The sequence below is a fragment of the Musca autumnalis genome, unplaced genomic scaffold (assembly GCF_047663935.1).
Source record: "Musca autumnalis isolate F117 unplaced genomic scaffold, ASM4766393v1 scaffold_5, whole genome shotgun sequence".
Classification (NCBI taxonomy): domain Eukaryota; kingdom Metazoa; phylum Arthropoda; class Insecta; order Diptera; family Muscidae; genus Musca; species Musca autumnalis.
In genome coordinates this window covers 5,560,753-5,582,521 of record NW_027412088.1, presented here as the reverse complement: position 1 = coordinate 5,582,521, position 21,769 = coordinate 5,560,753, and the positions used below count along the sequence as shown (strand labels likewise).

Genomic DNA, 21,769 nt, shown 5'->3' with positions numbered 1-21,769 from the left:
CAAGAAAAACAAGGGTTCTATAGATTTTTTTCAATTAAATCTACCTCTTTACTTATACCATGGTACTTATCATTCATAATGTCATGTTCACACGAGCGTTTGAAGTACGTGTTTCGAGAGTCGAAATACGTACACGAATTAACCCGTTTCCACGACACCATTCGTTGTTCACCGTAACGTATTTCAATTCTTCTCACTTTTTGTTTCCTGGTTTTTAAGGAAATTTGAACAAATTTGAACAGGAAATACAATAGCCATTCCTTTGAATGTATGTTTTATATTTAATTACACGTTTTTCATCATATTTTCCATAAATTCTGTAAATTTAGCTATTTTCAATATATTTTTATGTATTTCTATTTTCTAAATTAAGGAGAGAGAGAGACATGTCAAAACAATATTTGTGTATACAGACTTTCAGGCAGGTATGTGATTTTTGTTTCTAGATTTGTACGCGAAATTAAAACAATGGACCAAAAATGGAACTGCAATGAAAGAGAATAGAAATTTTGCTATGCTTTGAACGTATACTAATCGTTAAACCGTTTACCTTTAATTCATGTTTTCCATATTTTCTAAAAAATCCATACATTTTTAAATTTTATATTTTGTCTGTCATAATTAATTTATTTCGATAAATTCTCTCATTTGTTAGAGATGGGACTTATTTTATCGTTGTTCGGAGAGTATTTCTACTCGAACAACGTAGTAAAATCGTCGTTCGTTCACAAAATTTTGTATGGGGAAATAAGTAATTTATTCGTAGTTATGGGTCGAACAACGAATAGAGAACGAACGACGTACCGTGGAAACGGCACATAATGCTGCGTTTTAATTTTACCGATTTTTGTTGGTCCATGCACGGAATATGTCGGGTAGTGTGGCAATTTCTCTGTTAATGTTATTTTTCATTTAAAAAAATCTCCATCATTCATCTCATTTTGAAGGAGAAAAAATTGATTTTTTTGTTGAAAATTTTCCATAAATCAAGAACAACGGAATTCAGTAACTTTTTTATTGTTTCCAACAAAAATCAAATCGGATTAATATGTACGTTCCTAACGTAAAATCATTCAAAACTGTAGTGCGTTTTTTTAACTCATTTTTTGAGTTACCGACAAAAATCGGTAAAATCAAATGCTTTTAATTTCGGCAATTAACGACAATACTCGGTAAGTAAGCGATAAATATAAAGTAGTCGTAAAACTTTACCGATAGCTAAGGTGTTGTGAACTTTTATTTAAACTTTTCATTCATAATTTTACATTTTTATGTTACCGATTTTTGTAAAAAAATGAGTAACAGAATTTCACCACTGAAACGTATTTGCTTTGTTCCAGAACTTGCAAGAAGCTACTACTTTTTACTACGATAACATTTTTTCCTTTATGTTATCGAAAAAATAGTAAAAATTAGTAGATTCTTGCAGTGCTGGAACAGACCAATTGTATTCGCCAGGGTTTTATATTTATTATAAATTTTTAAAAATGTATATTTCTATATAAAAGTGTTAATTAAATTTAAGAGATCCTGTGACCTTATAGAAATCACTGTGTTCTTTGGTTGAACCAAGGGCACACAACATTACCTCGTTGCATTGTGCAGAACCAAAATTGAAATTTCCCCAACGTTTTAATATTTCTCTTGCATCAAATGTTTTCGTCGTAGTATTGGCCACTTCCCGTTCAAGATAACGATTATTCATGATGGTCATATGGAGCTTGACATGACCTCGTTCGAAATCATCAATTCCCAACCCAGTTTTATTGAAACGTTCAAAACAAAGATTAGCAAACGTTTGTAATTCTTCCGACTCCACATTTGCATATAGGACACGCACTGAACTAGGATCATCATTCATGATTTCCAGACCACCACATTTTACGTTAAATGGTGTCTTTAGATCCACAAGGAATTCACTAAAACGGAAAATTCAAGTTATTTGAAAAAAGTAATATGGTAAAAAGTTGTGACTTGCCGACAACTTTCCAAAGTCTCAACGGCCTTTTTCCTTTCAGTATCATCGAGCAGTACACAAATACCCAAAGTCAAATGTAGTTTATGATCGTATTGGAATAATTCCTCCGATATGCCAGGAATTTCCGCTTCCAATATTTGGGTTTTAAGCTTGTTGAAGTTTTCTCGGATTTCATCCGAAGCCATGGAAACACCGTAAAAGTGTGTAGCTTTCATACGTTTCCGTAAAGAAGCAATTAGTAATTGGATTTTACGTCTAGCCGTAGCAACGCTGTTACGTGTCCGACCAGTGATAATGATTTTGGCTTCTGCCGTTTTATTTGTTGGTGTTTTTTGGGGAATGTTTATGGAACACTGTGTTTCACCTTCTATGCGACGTTTGGTGGATCCTTTGAAACCAATGATGCCACCATAAAATGAACTGTAACAACAACATAATTAGATATGAGCATAGAAAGCGTACTCTAGAACTCACCTGGCCACATGCATAGCCAATTTAAATTGGCCATTTGGAGTTTCTTCAATGTCGCATGCATCTTGGCCATCTAAATCGTCATTGTAGTCATCCCCATAGATATCTGTAAAGGGAAGAATGTAACTCCTTTTTAAGTACCCGTAATTACATTTATCATCTAAAAGGACATACCATCTTCCATGTACGGCTTTGCCATTTCTCCTTTTTGTTGCGCTGCAATCGCTCCCTGTTGACTATTTTGAAAATCTTCGTGAATAAGATTGACCCTGTAGCAACGGTTATTGCCCATACGTAGGAGAGGAGGCGCCAAAACTTCACGGCTCATTTTGTATAGTGACTGGATGTCAACAATAGGTGTGTCTTTTTACGTGATAATTTGTAATAATTATTACGAAATGTTACTAAATGCTGTCTTTTTACACAAAAGTTCAGTAAAAGAGAGCGAAGAGAGAGAACAATTTTGACTGTTGTTAGCTGAGAAATTGCTAAAATTTGCTGAAAGAATTTTTCCCAGCAACATTTAGCAAGTTCGATCAGCTGTTTTTTAATCATCTGGTAATGGTCAGCTGCTCAATGTTTATTTTATTTTTGTGGAAAAATACTATAAATATTGCGATTCTGGTTTTTTTATTGATTATTTTATAAATATATTTATCATTTTTTATTTATTTTGCTTAAAATTGAAGAACTTTTTCATTGCTTTGGAGTTATTTTTTCGTTCATACATTGGTGCCAATGTTTTTGTTATGGTTATCAATTGTTATCTTGCTAAAGTTTACTAAGTGCTGTCTTTTTACTTTTTTCTCTATTTTCGTATCAAAGAGCAAAATCTCTCTTACTCTCTGAAAAGAAGTTACTGAATAATTATTACTGAAAAAGTAAAAAGACACAACTAATGCCAGCAGTACGTATTCCTTTATTATTTGTTTGTTTAGGTGACCAGCTGATTGATGTCACTTCGCAGAATCGAGCAGTGTTGCCCATAGACTTTTGAATTGACCAAATGAATCATGGTACAAATACACAGGTAGCCGCATCGGCAATTGTTGGTAACATAAGGTGTCAAAATTTGACATCAATTCAATGCAGTTGACACATTATTTTACCATCAGCTGGCATGATAATGCTACATGTATTATTGTACCATGAAATGAATCAATAAATTCGATGTTGCCCATAGATTTTTGAATCGACCAAATGAATCAATAGCCCTGTTCCTTTACGTTCAAGAATCTTCAAGTTTTACAACTTTTTACTCGAAAAGCGTTCCTTTACTTCAGACACAATACAATTCATATGGGAGCAGTTTTCAACTTTTACTACTTTTGCCGGTTTTACCATTTTCAGAAGTAAAGGAACAGACCAAATAAATTCGATGGCAAGAGTATTGAAGAAACGAATAAACAGCTGCTAACATAATTCTGGCATATGGCTACTCTTCTCCCTGGCACGTGGAAAATAATTGTAAACAATTACATTTATAGAAAAGTTAGAAAAGTAAAACATTTATGAGAAATAATAATCATGTCTCCAGTAGCCGGAGCAAAGGAAGAAGTTGTTCATAAATCGTGGAAAAAGATAAACGAAGAACGGAAAGCCCTGAAGAAGCAAAGGAAACAAGAGAAACTACTAAAACAATTGGCGAAAACCCAAAAAGCGGAAGAAACAACCAAGAACAATAACACTGCCCAGAAGTCCGAACAAAATGAAAAGAAAGAAAACCCCTCAACTGTATCTATTGCGGTACCCGGTTCAATATTGGAAAATGCTCAATCAGCGGAACTAAGAAGCTATGTTGCTGGACAAATTGCAAGAGCAGCTTGCATATTTCGTGTCAGTGAAGTTATTGTTTTCGATGACATTGGTTTGGCAACGGCAAGGGAAACTAAAAGAAATTTCGAGGCTGACGACAGTGATGATGGTGAAGGTGTCTCACGTACTGTACGCAGCAGTTGTTTGCAATTGGCACGAATTCTCCAATACCTGGAATGTCCACAATACCTGCGTAAATTCTTTTTCCCCTTGCATAAAGATTTGAAATATTCTGGCTTACTGAATCCCCTTGACGCTCCACATCATTTGAGGCAACAGAACATTTTTCGCTATCGCGAAGGTATAGTTACGGAAAAGTTGGCGAAGGAGGGCCACTGTTATGTCAATGTTGGATTATTGAATGATGTTCTGGTAAATAAAGCCTTGACGGCCGGTCTACGTGTCACAGTAAAACTAGACAAACCCCAAGGTATGTTCATCTCCGAAATAACAGGATGATATTTGTTTAACATGTACTACCTTTTTTCAGAAAACGTACGCAAACAACGTGGCACTATTGTCAGTCCCGATGAACCAAGACGCGAAACTGGTGTCTACTGGGGTTACACAGTTCGTATTGCCCATTCCATATCGGAGATATTTACAAAATCTCCATATCCTGGTGGATACGATTTAACTGTGGGTACATCAGATCGTGGCACCAGTGTACATGATGTCCCCTCAAAATCATTCAATTACAACCATCTGTTGTTAGTTTTTGGTGGTCTCCAGGGTCTTGAGGCTGCCGTTGCCAACGAGGATCAGTTACAAATAGATGATCCGAAATTATTGTTTGATCATTACGTTAACGTTTTGCCGAAACAAGGCTCACGTACAATACGAACCGAGGAAGCTATACTCATAGCTATGGCATCATTGCAGGAGAAATTTAATCCAAAAGTGGAAGATATTGAAGAAGAGCTAATAAAGGAGGCACTGCCACGTAGTGAAGATACTGGTGGTATAATCCCTAGACCCTCACAAACTAAGATGGAAAGAAAACGAAAACGATTGGAGGAAAACGAGAAGCAAGCATCCGTGCAAAATGAAACTACTACCGTAGCAGAAGAAGTTGTACAACCAGAACAGAGTGTAGAAGTGAAAAGACCAAAAGAGAAAAAAGTTAAAAATAATCCATTTGCAAGTAAAAATGATGCTGCAGTTGTAGAATTTAATGATAATGAACCCGCTGGTGGTGGTGGTGAAGACGAATTTGAGATCGTGCCTGTGGGAAAAACGGACAAAACTTCAATTGCAGCAAATATTGAAGATTTAAGTCGATTTGATTAAGTAATATTACATATAGATTTAAGTAAATAAAAACCAATTTAAGTGCTTAATCAATCTGTTTTAATTTATGACCTATCCCAAAAAACGAACACAAAAATAATAATAAACTAATTCTTTGGCATCAACATTTTTGTTGGGAAAGTTTGCATGAATTAGATCGCTTTGCTCCTATTTTGGAGCCTATAAGCTCAAACGCAACAAAGTTAACAATAAATCCACTTTTGATCCGTAACTTTTATGAGTTTGTGGTATGTTTACAACAATTGAAATAAAGTATCACACGGCACGTCCACTCTTGTGAGATATATCCTGTATCATGCCGGTATCATATCCATCACAGAAATGTGAAGACAATCCGTAATTACTTTTAAAAAGACAATTTATCAAGAATTTTCCTTTGCCCTTCCTCTGTATAGTCTACATTTTTAATTTGTATTTTACTTAATTTGAAATATGAAAATGAACGGCAATTCAAATGAGTGTCCAAACGTAAGGCTGAAGGGTGTTCATCCATTAAGTTATTATTTATTACTTTCCAATTACTACATATGTATGTACATAGATAAGGTTGTAGATATGTTAATTAAATTAACACATATCCATTACAAAAATACATAAGCGCATATCTAGCCGGGTGGCGAAGTTATAAAATGCCTATGCAGCAATATGTGTAGCATTTAATTGAATCCGGCACGTAGCCAAATAAGTTCCCTAAATATTTTAAGCTACCATTTGAAGTTAGACGCCAATATTTGAAAATGAAGATGAAAATTGTAATATTGGCTTTGATGTTGTGCATTTTTTGTGTTACATCTGCGTTTGCAATTGAAAACACAGTGGCCGATAAGGCATCTTCAACGAATATATTGGATATAGAAAGTGCTCGAAAGAAAAAGGGACATTATTTTCTATGTAAGTATAAGTGAAACACTTAGTAAAATGAGTTAAATACAATTAGTTTGCCCCATCATACGATACAATTGAAAGTGCCTAGAAAGTGTAAAGTTGATTTTAGTGTAGAGGATTGTGTACTTCGAGATAATATAAAGTGGGTTTTAAGTTCCTTTTTAAGTAGAATTCCACTTCTTTCTGTGGGAGGTAGTATAGATTCTGTCTATTCAATATCGAATAACATGAACATCAATAACATTTACCTCTTGTACATTTCATATGAATTTTAAGCTTCTAGCTCTGCGTGGCCGTTTAAAAGCAGACATACTTAAGCAGATTATTTTTTACCTTTTCAAAAATATGATCTTAATTTCGTCAACATTAGGCCTCAACCAGGATTCTAAACTTACACTTACTAAATAGGCTTTCTTACAAATGTCTGTAAGAATATAGAACTTTACCTCGAAAAGTAGGAACTTCTTCTTACGGTGCAAATTTCAAATCAATCCAAGATAAAGGTATTTTTGGGAGATATTACAGAAGCATTGGATCTAAACAGATCGAACACTAAGTGCATGAAACCCTAGTTCCTGATTTAGTAACAAAATCAAGAGCCATATTGGTTGGTGGCCGAAGGTTTTATAGACATTCGGGTGTTTTAATTATACCCTCAGCCTTTAGGCTAAAGAGGCTATTTACACTTTGATACGACCAAAAATGTGCCTCATCGAAATAATGGTTTTAGACCCCAAGTATGTTTGTACGATATCCGTTTCAGACAATTTTGAGTAGATCTAGCAATGTCCGTCCGTCTGTCTGTCTGGATCAATCGATTCGGTTCAAATTTTGGGTATCGAAATATTTGTCCAGATTTGATTTAAGTTCAAAGATGGGCCATATAGGTCCACTCCTTCAGGTACCTCCCCCACAAATGTTCAACAATTGTCGCAAAACTTGTGCGCACGATAACTCTCGAAGGGAATAACCGATTTGATCCATACGTTGCACGTCGTGAAATTTCTACCAGACTAAGATGAGGTTCCAATATGGACTCAATCGGTCCACTCCATCGGTTACCTCCTACACAAAATTTCGGATAAGTTCAGATTAGGACCTGCTCTCGAATCGCTTTGATTTTTTTTGCAGCAACTTGTATTTACTGCCCCCTATACGACAGTACAAGTTTTATCAGGGGCATGTTAATACTTCCTGAGAAAATAGCCTAAAAGTTGCAAAAGGCCTCTATGACACGTGTGTAGAGGTTGGAGCGCAAGATAACACTTCAACGATTCGGTCCAAAATTTGGCTTTCGTAATATTTTATCAAAATATAGTTGAATTTCGAAAATGGGCTATACATCGGTCCACTCCTTCAGGTACCTCCCCCACAAAACTTTAGAAATGTTCGGAAAAATTTTGCGCACGATAACTCTTAAAGGGAGTACCGATCAAATCCATACTTTGCACATCCTAATATATCTACCAGATATAGATGAGGTTCGAATGTGGACTATATTTGTCTACTCCTTCTGGTACCTCTCACACACAATTTCGGATAAGTTCACTTTAAGACCTGTTCTCGAATCACTTTGATTTTTATTAAAGCAATTTGCATTCGCTACCTCCATTACGACGGTAACAGTTTTTTCAGGCGCAAGTCCATATTACTTGGGAAAACAGCCCGAAAGGTGTAAAAAACCCCTATGTCACCATATGTGGCGGTCGAAGAGCACGATAACTCTCGAACTGTTCAACCGATTTGGTCCAACATTTGGTCTTCGTCATATTATATCCAAACTTAGTTTCATAGGCCATACCGGTCCACAACTTTCGGTACTTCTCCCCAATATTTAAAAAATGTCACTAAAATGGTTGGACGATATCACTTGAATAGGACAACCAATTTGGTCCAAACTTTGGATCTCCTAATATTTTAGTTTAACTTCTAAAATGGCCCATATCGGCCCTCCCTAAGGGTACCTGCCCTACAAAAGTTCAACATTTGTGTCTTAGTGCAGTTAATTCCTAATCCACATTTTTGTCGGCAAGTTCAAATGTCAAAAAGGGCCACAAAATTTTAACGAGACCTTAAATGCATTCGATCTGTCCGTAGGTGAAAGTTTCGCTTCACATTGGCTGAGGGTATCTATCTGTCGGCAAAGCCGACTGACACTTTTTTTACTTGTTTTCCTACAAAAAATATATACATATTTGTAATCAAGAGAGAAGTCTCCTTTGTCCCTTCTGGAATGTTTGTGGGAACAATTATAATTATTATAATCAGAATCATGCTCGAATAGCCCCTAACCTCTACTTAAGTGAATATATATGAAGTTATTTAGTTGATGGTGCAGAAGTGGTTGAGATCGATGGACAACAATTGGACCAAAAAGGTCGCTTCCTGAATTATAGTGCGCACCAGACAGATATATATGGACGAATATGAATGACTTAATTGTAGGTAGGGTCTACAATACGGTGACCCAAAAAAAGAAATAAAAAAATTGAATGGCCTAGAATTTTTTTTCGATTTGATTCGAAAACCTTATATGTATATGACATTTAATGGCGATCGGTTAGCCCGTGCCAACAGAGCGATCTTTTTTTCCATAGCAACACTAAATTACTTTAAAGTCCCTTCAAATTTTGCATATACTAAGAAACAACACCTTTAAAGTTCCGCCTTCTACAGAATTCAGTTCTAACTCTGCATCTGAAGTTGCTATTATTTACTTTCTTCTGAGTGATGAACTTTTTTGAGCTTTCTCGCGCCTCGCTTTCCCACAAAACTGCCGAGGGCTACTCTATTTTCGAGGGGATCGCTTACACCCCATGATCATCACCATAATGGAATAAGAGGAGTTCCAATTAGCTGCAGAATCTACTTCACCAGCCAGTTAGATAGTATTAAAGCATAAGTATACTACTCATTTAACGCATATGTAGGTCAGAAATTCTTTAATAACAAACTCAAATTTACTAAATTTGTGTGTATGCCCTACTGTCTCTGTATTATGTAGTAGTATATTCTATAATTACCGAATGTTGTCGATATGTTAGCGAACCAAGGCAGGTCCAACAAAAAATTAAACCACTACAAAAACTTTAGGCAGTTGCTGTTGGCAATGCATTGTAGACCAAATATATGAAGATATCAAAACATAAACCCTTATTTTCTTTTGCTATTTCGTCATCGTAACTCCCTTGCTATGGATTTATTAAATTTGTTGTTTATGAAAAATTGCCGGCATAAACGCCTAACAAGATGATCACGATATATTTTTCTAACACTTTCACTTTTGCGACAGACACCAAGGTTAATGGTAGGTAAATCATGCATGTATCTTTACATGTGGCTGTGTGCTGGGCAAACTATCTAAAGATGTTATAATTATTAAATAATCCACAAACAAAAAAACATATTTGCAGATCCACATTATTTGCATGCATTGACATGGGTATATTGGGTTAAAGTGAAACTAGTGGTAATAGCTTTCTTCGGTTATTTAGCATGGATTTATGGAATACGTTATATTGGAACGTTCTTTAACAAATGTTCACATTCTGGATACAATTACTACAATTATGGGTATGACAGAAGATTACCATTTGAGAGTGATATTAGTTTTCTAAATTAAAGAAAAAATTCTTTTGTTTTTTTTTTTCATGCAGTCATTACAGATCTTTGGATGAAACATTACCGACAGCGCAAATAGAAAAGGCACTAAACAAATCTCGACGCCGAAGACATCTAAGACAACGTTCGAGTACAACAAAATGAAAATTCATCACCAGCATTATTTGTCCATAAGGTTATTTATTTATATTATTCTTTAATACATATCCCTTAGTTTAAATTAGTTTTAATTACCATTGCTTTGCTTAAAAAAAAAACATACAAACGCAATACCCATCGACTTGAATTTTATAAATAAAGCTAAAATCTTCTAGTTTTATAATAAATTTGATCCTTCTCCCTCTCGAATATCAAGAGAGCGAATTATCGTTTGCATTTTTAAATTTTCTTTGTCTTCTTCTTTTTAATGTTGTTAATTTGTTCGGCCATTTGTTCGATTTCCTTTTGATTAATGGGCTCTACTTTTCGTTGATTATTTTTGGCATTCGATTTTTGTTTTTGGGCCAAGTCTTGGGCGATACCATTGATTTTGGACCACACGAAATTGACAAATCCCATGGCAATGTCTTGTTTGAAGAAGGCTATTGCCACCAAGGCCACCAACACTAGAGCTGAAATGGAGTTCTGGTTTAGATCTGATTCGAATGACTTCACTTCGGGTTTGAAATCCAATTCAATATACACGGATGGTGTGTCGGCCACGAATTGTTCACTTCGTATGGAGTATGTATAGGTTTTATCGGACAATGTGGAACGCAATTCCACAATATAAGTTTTACCGTCGAGAGGTATGCGGGGGAAGAATACCATTATGCCAGGGTTGTAACGCGACTTTGGATTCAAGGGCGTGTCCAAACGTTGTGAGTAAACTGGTGAGTCATATGCGCCCTTGCGATACATTACGACACGTAGGGTTTTATAGAAATCATTCGAAGATGCCATAACACGAGCCGTCACATCGACAAACGTAATCGGAGAGATGGCCAAGAAATTAACACCTTCAACATCGTCAGTGCCAATCTTCACAGTGCGTGTTTGGGGAATAGACCGATCTACATTGTTACCGGGTGTACCAGCATCCTTTAGACGAATTGTATATTCACAGCCGGGGTTAAGGCCACGAATGCGATACTTGCCATTCTTTTCCGTTGTGGCTTCTTCTTGGTGATGTGAACATGTCTCATCGGCGGTGGCTTCAATGTTGACCTCTGCGAAGGGTTCGCCGTTGAGAGATGTTACAGCTCCAAACAAGGAATAAGCCACACGTTTTCCACTGCCAAACATACATAGAAATCATAAATAAGAGATTTAGAGTAAACAAATGCCTATTTTATACTTACATCATTTCAACTTCCACAGTTTCACCATCCTTAAGATCGATCATTTTGGAATTTGGTTCAAATTTGAATTCCTTTAACATTGGCCGCAAAAAGTATTGGGATGGGGACAAGGAATGGAAGTTTATAGAGCCATCATCAGCGGTTATCAAATTTTTACGATAACTCTCAGAGCCACTAAGTGAAATTAAAACTCCGCTTAATCCCTTACCTGATCCATCCTTCACTTTCACAATGATTTCGCAAAGTTTGTGAACACTGAAAGAGCTGGTTGCTGGATTATAGTCGGAGAATACGTAGGATTCCTTTTCACCCTTCAATTCGTATTTGATGCTGTCGCTAATGGGTCCGAATTTGAAGTCACCGCTGACCGAAGTTGTGGTAGTTTGTGGCTCCAATTCAGGATTGTTGGGGAAGCTTAATGTTATTTTGGCATCCTTAATAGCTGGTATGACTTTGCCATTAAGTATTAAACCCTTGGAGGCTACGAAATTGAAAGCAACATCCACACAATCGTTTGTACCAATTATTTCCTTAGAAAGGGGCTCAAACAACAAAATATCACTTTGAGGAGTGATGCGTAAAACTTCTTCGGGCTTGAGATGGGTATCGTAGCGGAAAGCATATTTTCCATCGACTTTGTGGGCTTCAGCAACAGGCGTAACTACCACTTTGCCAAGAGTGTCCGATTCTACGGCCAATTTCAAATTATCTGCAGTAGATTCTGGAGACAAGACTCTCACACCAACCTTGTGAGACAAGGCATTGATAATTGTTGGATTTGTGTTGGCCGTATCAAAGGTTGTGGGCAATGTTTCTTCATCGTACAAATGACAGCCTTCCAATTTGATGGAATATGAACCGTATTTAGGAACACAGAATGTGTTGACACCTGACAGTAATTTTAGATTATCTGCCGATGTGGCACTGCTATGGGAGTATTTCAACTGAAAGGAGATGATGTATATGTTGAAAAAAAATGCCTCTAATTATTGGTCAAAGATACTTACAATGGCACGATGACTTGAAATAATATTCACTTCATAGCCATGTTGAACAAATTCGGGGGCTGTTTCTTGGGCAGAGGCCACATTTAGAAGGACACGGGTAGAATCGAAACATAAACTCGATTGGGGAACAGTGATTTCATATGGTCCAGGCAAAACATTTGTGAATGAATATTTGCCATCTGTGAAATGAATACAAAAACAATTACAAACTACTACTTTGCAGATTTTTTTTTTCAAAGTCCTCCCACCTTGAGCTTTGGTTGTTTGCTTTTGTCCGGTAGGTTGTCCATTGGCATCTAAGGAATGTAGAGTAACTTCTGTTGAAAGACAACCCTCTGCTGGTGCATCAGTTAAACATTTCAATGCACCCTGTAATGTGGCTCTAAGTTGTGAAAATGTTATGTCCTTAATGGGTTCACTTTTAACTTCAATTGTTTGTTGAACGGGGAAAAATTGTACACCATTCGAGCGATCAGCTTCGGATGTTTTAACTTCAAAGGTAAATTTACCATTGGGCAAGAATGTACACCATGCACCAGTTTCAGCATTGGTATCAACTGTTTTTGGGGTTGCTGTAGATTCCTGCTTTGTTATGGCAACACGGAATGATTTCTTAGAAACAACCTTGCCACACACTTCATAGGCTGATGGAACGATAGGTGGTAATGTAGCCGATGTCAATTGCAATTGTATGCGTTGTTCATCAAATTGTAGTTTCTCAGCTTCAACTTGTATGGAGTACAGGCCGGATGAAGCGACGTTTTCCAAGGTAAAATGGCCATCTGATTTGGTTGTTGTTACCTTTTGGCCATTCAGTTTAATTGTAGCACCACTAACGGGAGTTCCGCCAACAGAGTTAAGAACAACTCCAGTTACGCTAAATCCACTAATCTGTTGGAAAACAATGATAAAAAATTCATGATGCCAATTAAAAAAACGAAATCAAATGAATTACAATAGTAATTTTAAAAGTTTTATATTTATTAGAAATGCGTATTTTTATAAAATATTTAAGTTGCAGGTTCCTGTAACTGTTGTAAGTATAGACTGGGGAAAATTGTAAAAGCCATTGCTCTGTTCGAGAACCTAATTTTCTATAACATTTTTCTTTCTTTAAAATATCGAAAATAGTATGTCTTAAACAGAAATATAATTTTCTTGTGTACAATTTTGAAGTTTGAGGTGAAGATCGATCTAATCATTCCAATGAAAGGTGGCTGAGTGTAAAAATATCTTGTCAAAACGAACTATTTCGGCTTAACTCTAGTTTAGTAAAAACTCAGATTTTTTTGAAATTTTCTACAGAGATAGATATTGTCGCGCTGATCACGGGAATGTATAATTTTCTTGGGGGACGGACCCGGTTACTCGGTTATTTGACCCGAAAATCCGGGTACAAAACCCGGGTTAGACCCGCCTCTACTGAACCGATATAGCCCAAAAACTTATGGAAATACCTACCTACCTATTTTCAGGTGTTCAGGCGATATAGCCCAAAAACTGATTTTTGGGCCCATAAGCTTACCAATCGTACCCATTTTGTAGCAATCGGTTCAGTTGAGCCGGGTCTAACCCGGGTTTTGTACCCGGATTTTCGGGTCGAATAACCGGGTAACCGGGTCCGTCCCCCCAAAAAATTATTCATTCCCATGCTCAGCGCAACAATATCTACCCCTGGAAAAAATTTCAAAAAAATCGGAGAGTTTTTACTAAACTAGAGTTGTTCCACTATTTCTGTTAATGATATTCTAAAGAAAATATACATCTTGAATATCTTACCTTAAATTCTTGTTTCAACTCCAAAGTGTCTTTGGTAACCTCAATTTCAATAAATTGAGGCTTAATATTCAGCTTGAGATTTTGATTGACGACAGGCAAGAGAATATATTTTCCAGGACGAACATCTTTAAATATATAATTGCCAGCGGTATCGACTTGAGCATAACAGGAAACTAGGGGATCATACTCAGCATTGGTGTTGGTAACAGTCGTTGTAGGCATGCCTTCTTTACCACATCTTGGCGCTGCTGTAGCCTGTTAAAGAGAAGAACAAGTAATGAATATTCCTATTTGTCAAACAAAATATAGAACTGTAATGAACGTACCTGTTTACTCTTGAATAGAGCAATACCAACGCCAGCTCCCAATTGGCCAAATGTATCGAAACGGCCGGTAACATCAAAACCAGAAACCACCAAAGAATTTTCAGCCAATACCGTATTACCACCTTCGACAATTACGGTGTGTTCACTCTTTTCAAAATACCATTTGGGATGAGAAGCTTTCACAACATATTTGCCTGGGATAATTGGTGTGAATGAGAATATACCCTTGGCATCGGTAATTGTATGACGTGTATCTTTGCCATCTTCAGACTTCAATTCCACCTTAACATCTTTGGCACCGGATGAACCCAAGGCAACTTTGCCCGTTATTCCGAAACCCTTGAAAACGAAATTAACATCTTTGCCCAAACTGCAGACATCAGTTTGTCCATCGAAATTCAATTTAACTTCTTCCGGCTCAAAACTCCAGCCAGGTGGAGGGGAAATTTTCAGTAGATATTCTCCCTTGTCATATATGGGCAGAAAATAGTAACCATTTGAGGGCGAGCAGTCGGTTTTATCTTTCAAAGCTCCGGTCTTTGTTAATCTGAAAATAGTTAATAATTGATTTAGGTTAGTGTCACACCTATACGCGCTCGCTGCTGCTTAACTTATATCTGAATCTTATCTCCATTTAATGTAAGTGGTTAATATTTGCCCTCATTTTTCGTTTCGTTTTTTTTTATCATGACGACTCACGTTAAGCACTTCGTATATGTATATATTTTGTAATACTTACAATTTGATTTCAACTTTGGAAAAGTCTATGTCCTTTTGGCTTTTGATGAAACCACCACATCCTATTACTTCATTTGGTTGAACAAAATCGACCAAGATGAAAATTTTAATTAATAAAACCACAAAAATACTCCGGACCACCCTCATTTCTCTGGCTGCCAGCTTAGCTAGTGAAAAAATTAACCGGATAGCAATGCCAGATTGCCAGAAACACAACTTACGGGAGAGAGAATGGGAATGACCTGTCAAAAATTAAATTCTAGTGTGGCCACAGTTCTTTGCAAGAAGAAATGAGTAATGGGTAATCGAAAAAGGTTTTTGTAATAATAAACCTCATCACATGACAAATACGTGTGGAATTTATTCTATATTTAATTTGAATTGGAATTATGTGATTTCTGAAATGTCACCCTTTAGAGTGAGCTAACAAAGTCCAAAGCGAAGACAGAAATTATAGCGCAATAAAACAAATCCGGTTTCCATTATTATTTAAATTTGTGCTCTTTTTCAGAACCAGAAAACAAATGCGTGTCTTTTACTTGCAGGAAGTTTGTTAAGGCTATTTGAGGCTCTCAGTGCCAAAAACGGCCTAACCCACATGTTCAAAAAAATCAAACTGACTATAAAGATTTAACCTAGGTAGTATAACCAAATGATATGCAATGCAATAGAGATTTTTAGTATTTACAAAGACATAGAACTATAAAGACTAGAAAAGATGCATAATGCAAAAATGTTTATGAAACAAGGTACAGTTAGTCAACTTAATTATTGCAAAACCAAAATTATTACAAAATTTTAAATAAAACATCATTTTATTGGTATAAATAAATATCATTACGTTTACATTTACGTTTACATTTACGAAATCCAATCGATTTCAACTGATAATTCCATTGCTTAAACTTCAAATAAAATCCAATGGATTTCAGATGAGTTTTCATTTGACGTATACGCAAAGGAATTCACAGTTGAAATCCATTAGATTTATTTATTTCAATTCATATTTGCCTAGTCTTTCGACCTTAAGCTGTATACTACATTATAATGTTTATATAACAAAATTAATATAAAATAAAGTAATAAGTAAGGAATATTTAAACTACTCAAACAAAAATAATTACTATCTGTAAAAGTAGGGGTAGTAATTATAAAAAAACGATATAAACTTATAACATTTCGACTAATAGAGATTTAAAGTACTCCAGGAAATGGATGGGATGTTCAACTACTCGTTTAATTCATTATTAATATTTTTGTTAACAATACAATTCATACACATGTTTATTAATATAATAAAATAAAAAGTAGCTAAATTTCACTAAACATTTTCTTAAAATTAACAAAAATGAGTACAACTCATTATTTGCACTGTCAACTAAAGAATTGCAAAATTCACAACTTTTCAGTCTTTCACGGTATTTTTCGAAAAGTTGGTTCTAATATTTCGTATGCCCACATTTAGCATCAAAACAGCTTGTAAACGTATCTGAATTTAATAAATAAGTTTCGGAATGTCATATTTTAGCCATTTTTCTTTATTGCATTTTATTTAGTCCCCCAGGTTAGTGGGCGACCATTTCTCGACTTTTTCCATCAGGTGTACCTATGAATTTTCGATGGGGTTAATATCTAGACACTGGAGCGGGGTGTAAATGACTTTGGTACAGTTGTATAACGACCAAGTCCTACATACATAAATTAGATTTATGCTTAGGGTCGTTGTCTTGGTAGTACTCATATTGCAATTTGTTTGAATTTTCAGGGCCAACAGGCCCAAATTTCTTGACGCTTTTGGTTAAATCTTTTCTAAAAACATCTAAATAAACCTCCTATGTCATTCTTTCTTCTAAAATCAGGATTTTACCAACGTCACTGCTTGGTATACAACCCCATACCATAACTGAAAATTTTCCGAACTTTACTGTATGTATTAAATTTTTGTTTTCCATGGGTTTGCAAGGGGTTTCCAAATACTTTTTGAGGTCCATTGTGATAGTACAACATAATTTTAGTCTCATCAGAAAATATAACGCCATCCCAATACTAAAGATGGCGTGAAAAGTTGTCTATAACAAGTCTGAATAGTTTCTATATATTGTGAATGGAGGGAAATGGTTTTTACCTAGTCACTCGTGATGAGTGCTTGTTATTATGTAGCACTTTTCTGACTTTCCCATGTGACACACTTACTCCAAAATCATTTTTAATTAGAACAAGTAAAAAAAGTATCAGTCGGCTTGGCCGACAGAGATATACCCTCAGCCTGTGTATATTGAAACAATTTTTTCCCATAAAACGTAGGTATTTAGAGGGTTTTAAAAATTTTGAACGCATGAACCGACAAATATGTTGATTAGATTAAAGAGCAGAAGTTTTGCGGGGGAATTACTTAAAAGAATGGATCGACATTGACCATTATGGAAGTCGATCTCCAGCCACTACATACGTTGCCATAGGGGGGTTTTACTCCCTTTGGGCTGTCTGCTTAAGAAGTGTGGTTTTGCCCCTGAAAAAACTTTTACCATCATAATTGAGGCAGCGAATGCAAGTTGCTTCAATAAAAATAAAAGTGATTCGATAGCAGGTCTTAAAGTGAACTTATCCGAAATTTTGTTTGGGAGGTACTGGATGAAGTGGACAAATATAGTCCATATTTGGACCTGATCTATATCTCGTAGATATATTAAGATGTGTTAAATATGGACCAATTCGGCCACTCCCTTCAAAAGTAACCGTACGAATAATTTTTCCGAACATTTTGAAATTTTGTGGGGGAGGTACCTGAAGGAGTGGACCGATATGGCTTATCTTCGAACTTAAACTATGTTTGGACAAAATATTACTAAGGCCAAAATTTGGACCCAATCAGCAGATCCGTTGGAGAGTTATCTTGCGCTCCAACCACCCCACACGGTGTCATAGGGGTTTTGTGAAACTTTCAAGCTATTTTCTCAGGAAGTTTGGACTTGCCCCTGCTGAAACTTGTACCGTCGTATGGGGGGCAGTGAATACAAGTTGCTAAAACAAAAACGAAAGCTATTCGAGAGCAGGTCCTAAACTGAACTTATCCGAAATTTTGTGTGGGAGGTACCCGAAGGAGTAGACCTATTGAGTCCATATTGGAACCTCATCTAAGTCTGGTACATATTTGACGATGAGCAAAGTATGAACCAAATCGGTTACCCCCTTAAAGAGTTATCGTGCGCACAAATTTTCCGAACTTTTTGGAGCTTTTGTGCGGGAGGTACCCGAAGGAGTGGACCGATATAGCCCATCTTCGAACTTAAACTAAGTTTGGGCAAAATATTACGAAAGCCAAAATTTGAACCGAATCGGTTCATCGGTTCGAGAGTTATCGTGCGCTCCAGCCAGCAGGACAGACAGACAGACGGACGGACATGGCTAGATCGACTCCAAATTGTCTGAAACACATTTCGTCCAAACATACTTGGGGTCTAAAACCATTATTTCGATGAGGCACATTTTCATCGTATCAAAGTGTATATTAGCCTAAAGGCTGAGGGTATAAAAAGCAATTTTCTGGTGCTGCTTTGGGCTATTTCGTTAAATTCTTTAATCATTCTACAGTCAATTCGTGTGGTTACTATTTTGGACCTGCCATGTAACGCCCTCAGTTTGACCTGGTTTCTTTCTCGGTGCGCTATATGATGTTCTATACACTTCTCAGCTTACGAGAGGTGATTTTAGGCATTTCTCTTTCGGAATTACAATTATAATAATTGGAATAGACCAAAAGTAGCATATTTTCCAAAACCGTTTACCTGACTTTCTCTTTTTCTGGATATACCGCTTATGTTACACCCACAAAAATTAATTTATGATCAAAAATTATGGATCTACATGTCCACATTCCATAAAAGTCTTAAAAATCCTTAAATGCAAAAAATCGCGGGGGAATCCCACGATTTTATTGCACATTAATTCATTTTGCAATTATTTAGTTGACACCACAAAAACTCCTAATTAAACATCTAAATTTTTAAAAATTCATCGTTTGCAATTATATAGTTGACTAACTGTATATAAACATTCTATCAACAACAGGGGTATGTTAATGTGAAAACCCCCATTAAAGAGCAATTTGGCTTATACAAATTGTAGGAAAGGAAAAATTTGGACTTAGGATTGTATTTCATAGCAGTTTCCAGTTCATTGAGTATGAATTTAGCGGTTAAAATCGCTTGAAATGGTTAACAACTTAACAGAATGTTGATCATGGTACAATAAACAAGTAAAGAAGTATCAGTCGGCTTTGCCGACAGAGATATACCCTCAGCATGTGTATATTAAATGACAAAAATGTTGATAAGGATTAAAGATCAAAAGTTTTGCGGAGGAGATACTAAAAGGAATGGATCGACATTGACCGTTATGTAAGTGGATCTCTAGCGGCAAAATATGGTGCCCCAGGGGGTTTTTACACTCTTCGGGCTGTTTGATCAAGAAGTATGGACTTGCCCATAAAAAAAATTTTAACATCGTAAATGAGGCAGCGAATGCAAGTTGCTGCAACAAAAATCCAAGTGATTCGATATCAGGTTTTAAAGTGAACTTATCCGAAATTTTGTGTGGGAGGTACCGGATAGAGTGGACAAATATAGTCCATATTTGAACCAGATCTATATCTGGTAGATATATTAGGATGTGTAAAGTATAGACCAATTCGGCCACTCCCTTCAAGAGTTACTGTACGAACAATTTTTCCGAACATTTTTGAACTTTTGTGGGGGAGGTACCTGAAGGAATGGACCAATATGGCTTATCTTCAAACTTAAACTATGTTTGGACAAAATATTACTAAGACCATATTTTGGACCGAATCGGCAGATCCGTTCGAGAGTTATCGTGCGCTCCAACCACCTTACACGGTGTCATAGGGGTTTTTTGCAACTTTCATGCTATTTTCTCAGGAAAAATGGACTTGCCCCTGATGAAACTTGTACCGTCGTATGGAGGGCAGTGAATACAAGTTGCTAAAACAAAAATCAAAGCGATTCGAGAGATGGCCCTAAACTGCATTTTTCCGAAATTTTGTGTGGGAGGTACCCGAAGGAGTGGACCTATTGAGACCACATTGGAACCTCATATTACTCTGGTAGAAATTTTACACTATACAAAGTATGGACCAAATCGGCCACTCCCTTCAAGAGTTATCGTGCGCACAAATTTTCCGAACATTTTCAAACTTTTGTGGGGGAGGTACCGGAAGGAGTGGACCGATGTAGCTCATCTTCGAACTTAAACTAAGTTCGGGCAAAATATTACGAAAGCCAAAATTTAAACCGAATCGGTTCATCCGTTCGAGAGTTATCGTGCGCTCCAGCCAGCAGGACAGACAGACAGACGGACGGACATGGATAGATCGACTCAAAATTGTCTGAAACACATTTCGTCTAAACATACTTGGGGTCTAAAACCATTATTTCGATGAGGCACATTTTCATCGTATCAAAGTGTATATACCCTCCTTAGCCTAAAGGCTGAGGGTATAATTAGAGGTAGGCCTGGTGTGAAAATCGCTGAAAAATACAACCCTGTAGCCATGGCTTAAAACGTCAAATTGCATGGAGCAAAAATAAAGACCCACATGGTTAGTCGGTTTTACAAAAACATATGGAATTTAGAACTTCACTGTTTATGTTAAATCTACCAAATAGAAATAAAAATAAAAATCACTTTATCTATGTACCTTACTTGACAAGTTTGGCTAATCTAACATCGCTGTAAAAGAAAAGCATCGGTATACATTTCCAAAGGATCTTCGAACCGACCCTAAACTGCACTTAAACCCCGTTTTTGCAAAAAAAATTACTTTTCTCACACGAATTGTGAAATTTAGAATGCTGTTTTTAAATGAGGAATTCTTAGCTGTATATGGAACGGATATACGAAAAATTAGGTATGTATGTCTTCTGGGGGCTGAGCTATAGATGCCTAAATTATTACGAATATAGACGGACGAACAAAAATAAGTTACAAAAACAGGTGGTTAGACCCATATGATGGACTTTTGTGGGGGTGGTCCCGTAAGGAGAAGAGCGAAGTTAAATTTAATTTTAGAAGTTACATTAAATTTGTACAAAATATTAGGAGATCCAAAATTTCGACCAAGTTGGTTACCCCGTTCAAGGGATATCGTGATACCGTGCATACCATTTCAGTGACATCTTTTAAATATTGGGGGGAAGTACCGGAAGTTGTGGACCGGTAATCCCCATCTTGGAACTGAAACTAAGTTTGGACAAAATATGACGAAGGCCAAATGTTGAACCAAATCGGTTGATCAGTCCGAGAGTGCTCTCCAGCCACTACATATGGTGCCATAGGGGTTTTTTACGGCTTTCGGGCCGTTTTCTCATGAAGTAAGGACGTGCCCCTGACAATACCTTTACCGTCGTAATTGTGGCAGCGAATACATGTTGCTTCAACAAAAATCAAAGTGATTCGAGAGCAGGTCTTAAAGTGAACTTATCA

At 36.5% G+C, this 21,769-nt stretch overlaps 3 protein-coding genes across 3 annotated transcripts; 1 reads left to right on the top strand and 2 right to left on the bottom strand.

Moving 5' to 3' along the window:
- Positions 1-589: 589 nt before the first annotated feature.
- Positions 590-3,406, bottom strand: LOC141387544 (activating signal cointegrator 1 complex subunit 1). The gene is made up of 5 exons (XM_073957422.1): positions 3,350-3,406; positions 2,624-2,804; positions 2,453-2,555; positions 1,979-2,398; positions 590-1,919 (listed from the first exon to the last, which is right to left on the bottom strand). Exons 2-5 carry the CDS (start codon positions 2,775-2,777, stop codon positions 1,511-1,513), a joined length of 1,086 nt encoding a protein of 361 aa, XP_073813523.1. The 5' UTR covers positions 2,778-2,804; positions 3,350-3,406; the 3' UTR covers positions 590-1,510.
- Positions 3,407-3,875: 469 nt separating this feature from the next.
- Positions 3,876-5,604, top strand: LOC141404933 (putative methyltransferase C9orf114 homolog). Its single transcript, XM_073988777.1, has 2 exons — positions 3,876-4,694; positions 4,755-5,604. The coding sequence occupies exons 1-2, from the start codon at positions 3,977-3,979 to the stop codon at positions 5,552-5,554; spliced, it is 1,518 nt and encodes a 505-aa protein (XP_073844878.1). The 5' UTR covers positions 3,876-3,976; the 3' UTR covers positions 5,555-5,604.
- A 4,637-nt stretch (positions 5,605-10,241) lies between these two features.
- LOC141405920 (BOS complex subunit NOMO1) lies at positions 10,242-15,832 on the bottom strand. The gene is made up of 7 exons (XM_073990809.1): positions 15,273-15,832; positions 14,534-15,080; positions 14,208-14,462; positions 12,677-13,319; positions 12,429-12,607; positions 11,422-12,365; positions 10,242-11,354 (listed from the first exon to the last, which is right to left on the bottom strand). Exons 1-7 carry the CDS (start codon positions 15,416-15,418, stop codon positions 10,460-10,462), a joined length of 3,609 nt encoding a protein of 1,202 aa, XP_073846910.1. The 5' UTR covers positions 15,419-15,832; the 3' UTR covers positions 10,242-10,459.
- Between the last annotated feature and the right edge of the window lie 5,937 nt (positions 15,833-21,769).

Excerpts from the sequence above, each read along its gene's own strand:
- LOC141387544 (XM_073957422.1), bottom strand. The coding sequence starts at position 2,777 with ATGAGCCGTGAAGTTTTGGCGCCTCCTCTCCTACGTATGGGCAATAAC. Across the intron at positions 2,556-2,623 it reads AAAGCCGTACATGGAAGATG|ATATCTATGGGGATGACTAC; the intron begins GTATGTCCTTTT and ends TTCCCTTTACAG. Across the intron at positions 1,920-1,978 it reads GAGACTTTGGAAAGTTGTCG|TGAATTCCTTGTGGATCTAA; the intron begins GCAAGTCACAAC and ends TTTCCGTTTTAG.
- LOC141404933 (XM_073988777.1), top strand. The coding sequence starts at position 3,977 with ATGTCTCCAGTAGCCGGAGCAAAGGAAGAAGTTGTTCATAAATCGTGG. Across the intron at positions 4,695-4,754 it reads AAAACTAGACAAACCCCAAG|AAAACGTACGCAAACAACGT; the intron begins GTATGTTCATCT and ends ACCTTTTTTCAG.
- LOC141405920 (XM_073990809.1), bottom strand. The coding sequence starts at position 15,418 with ATGAGGGTGGTCCGGAGTATTTTTGTGGTTTTATTAATTAAAATTTTC. Across the intron at positions 12,608-12,676 it reads GCAAACAACCAAAGCTCAAG|ATGGCAAATATTCATTCACA; the intron begins GTGGGAGGACTT and ends TTCATTTCACAG. Across the intron at positions 12,366-12,428 it reads TTTCAAGTCATCGTGCCATT|TTGAAATACTCCCATAGCAG; the intron begins GTAAGTATCTTT and ends ATCTCCTTTCAG.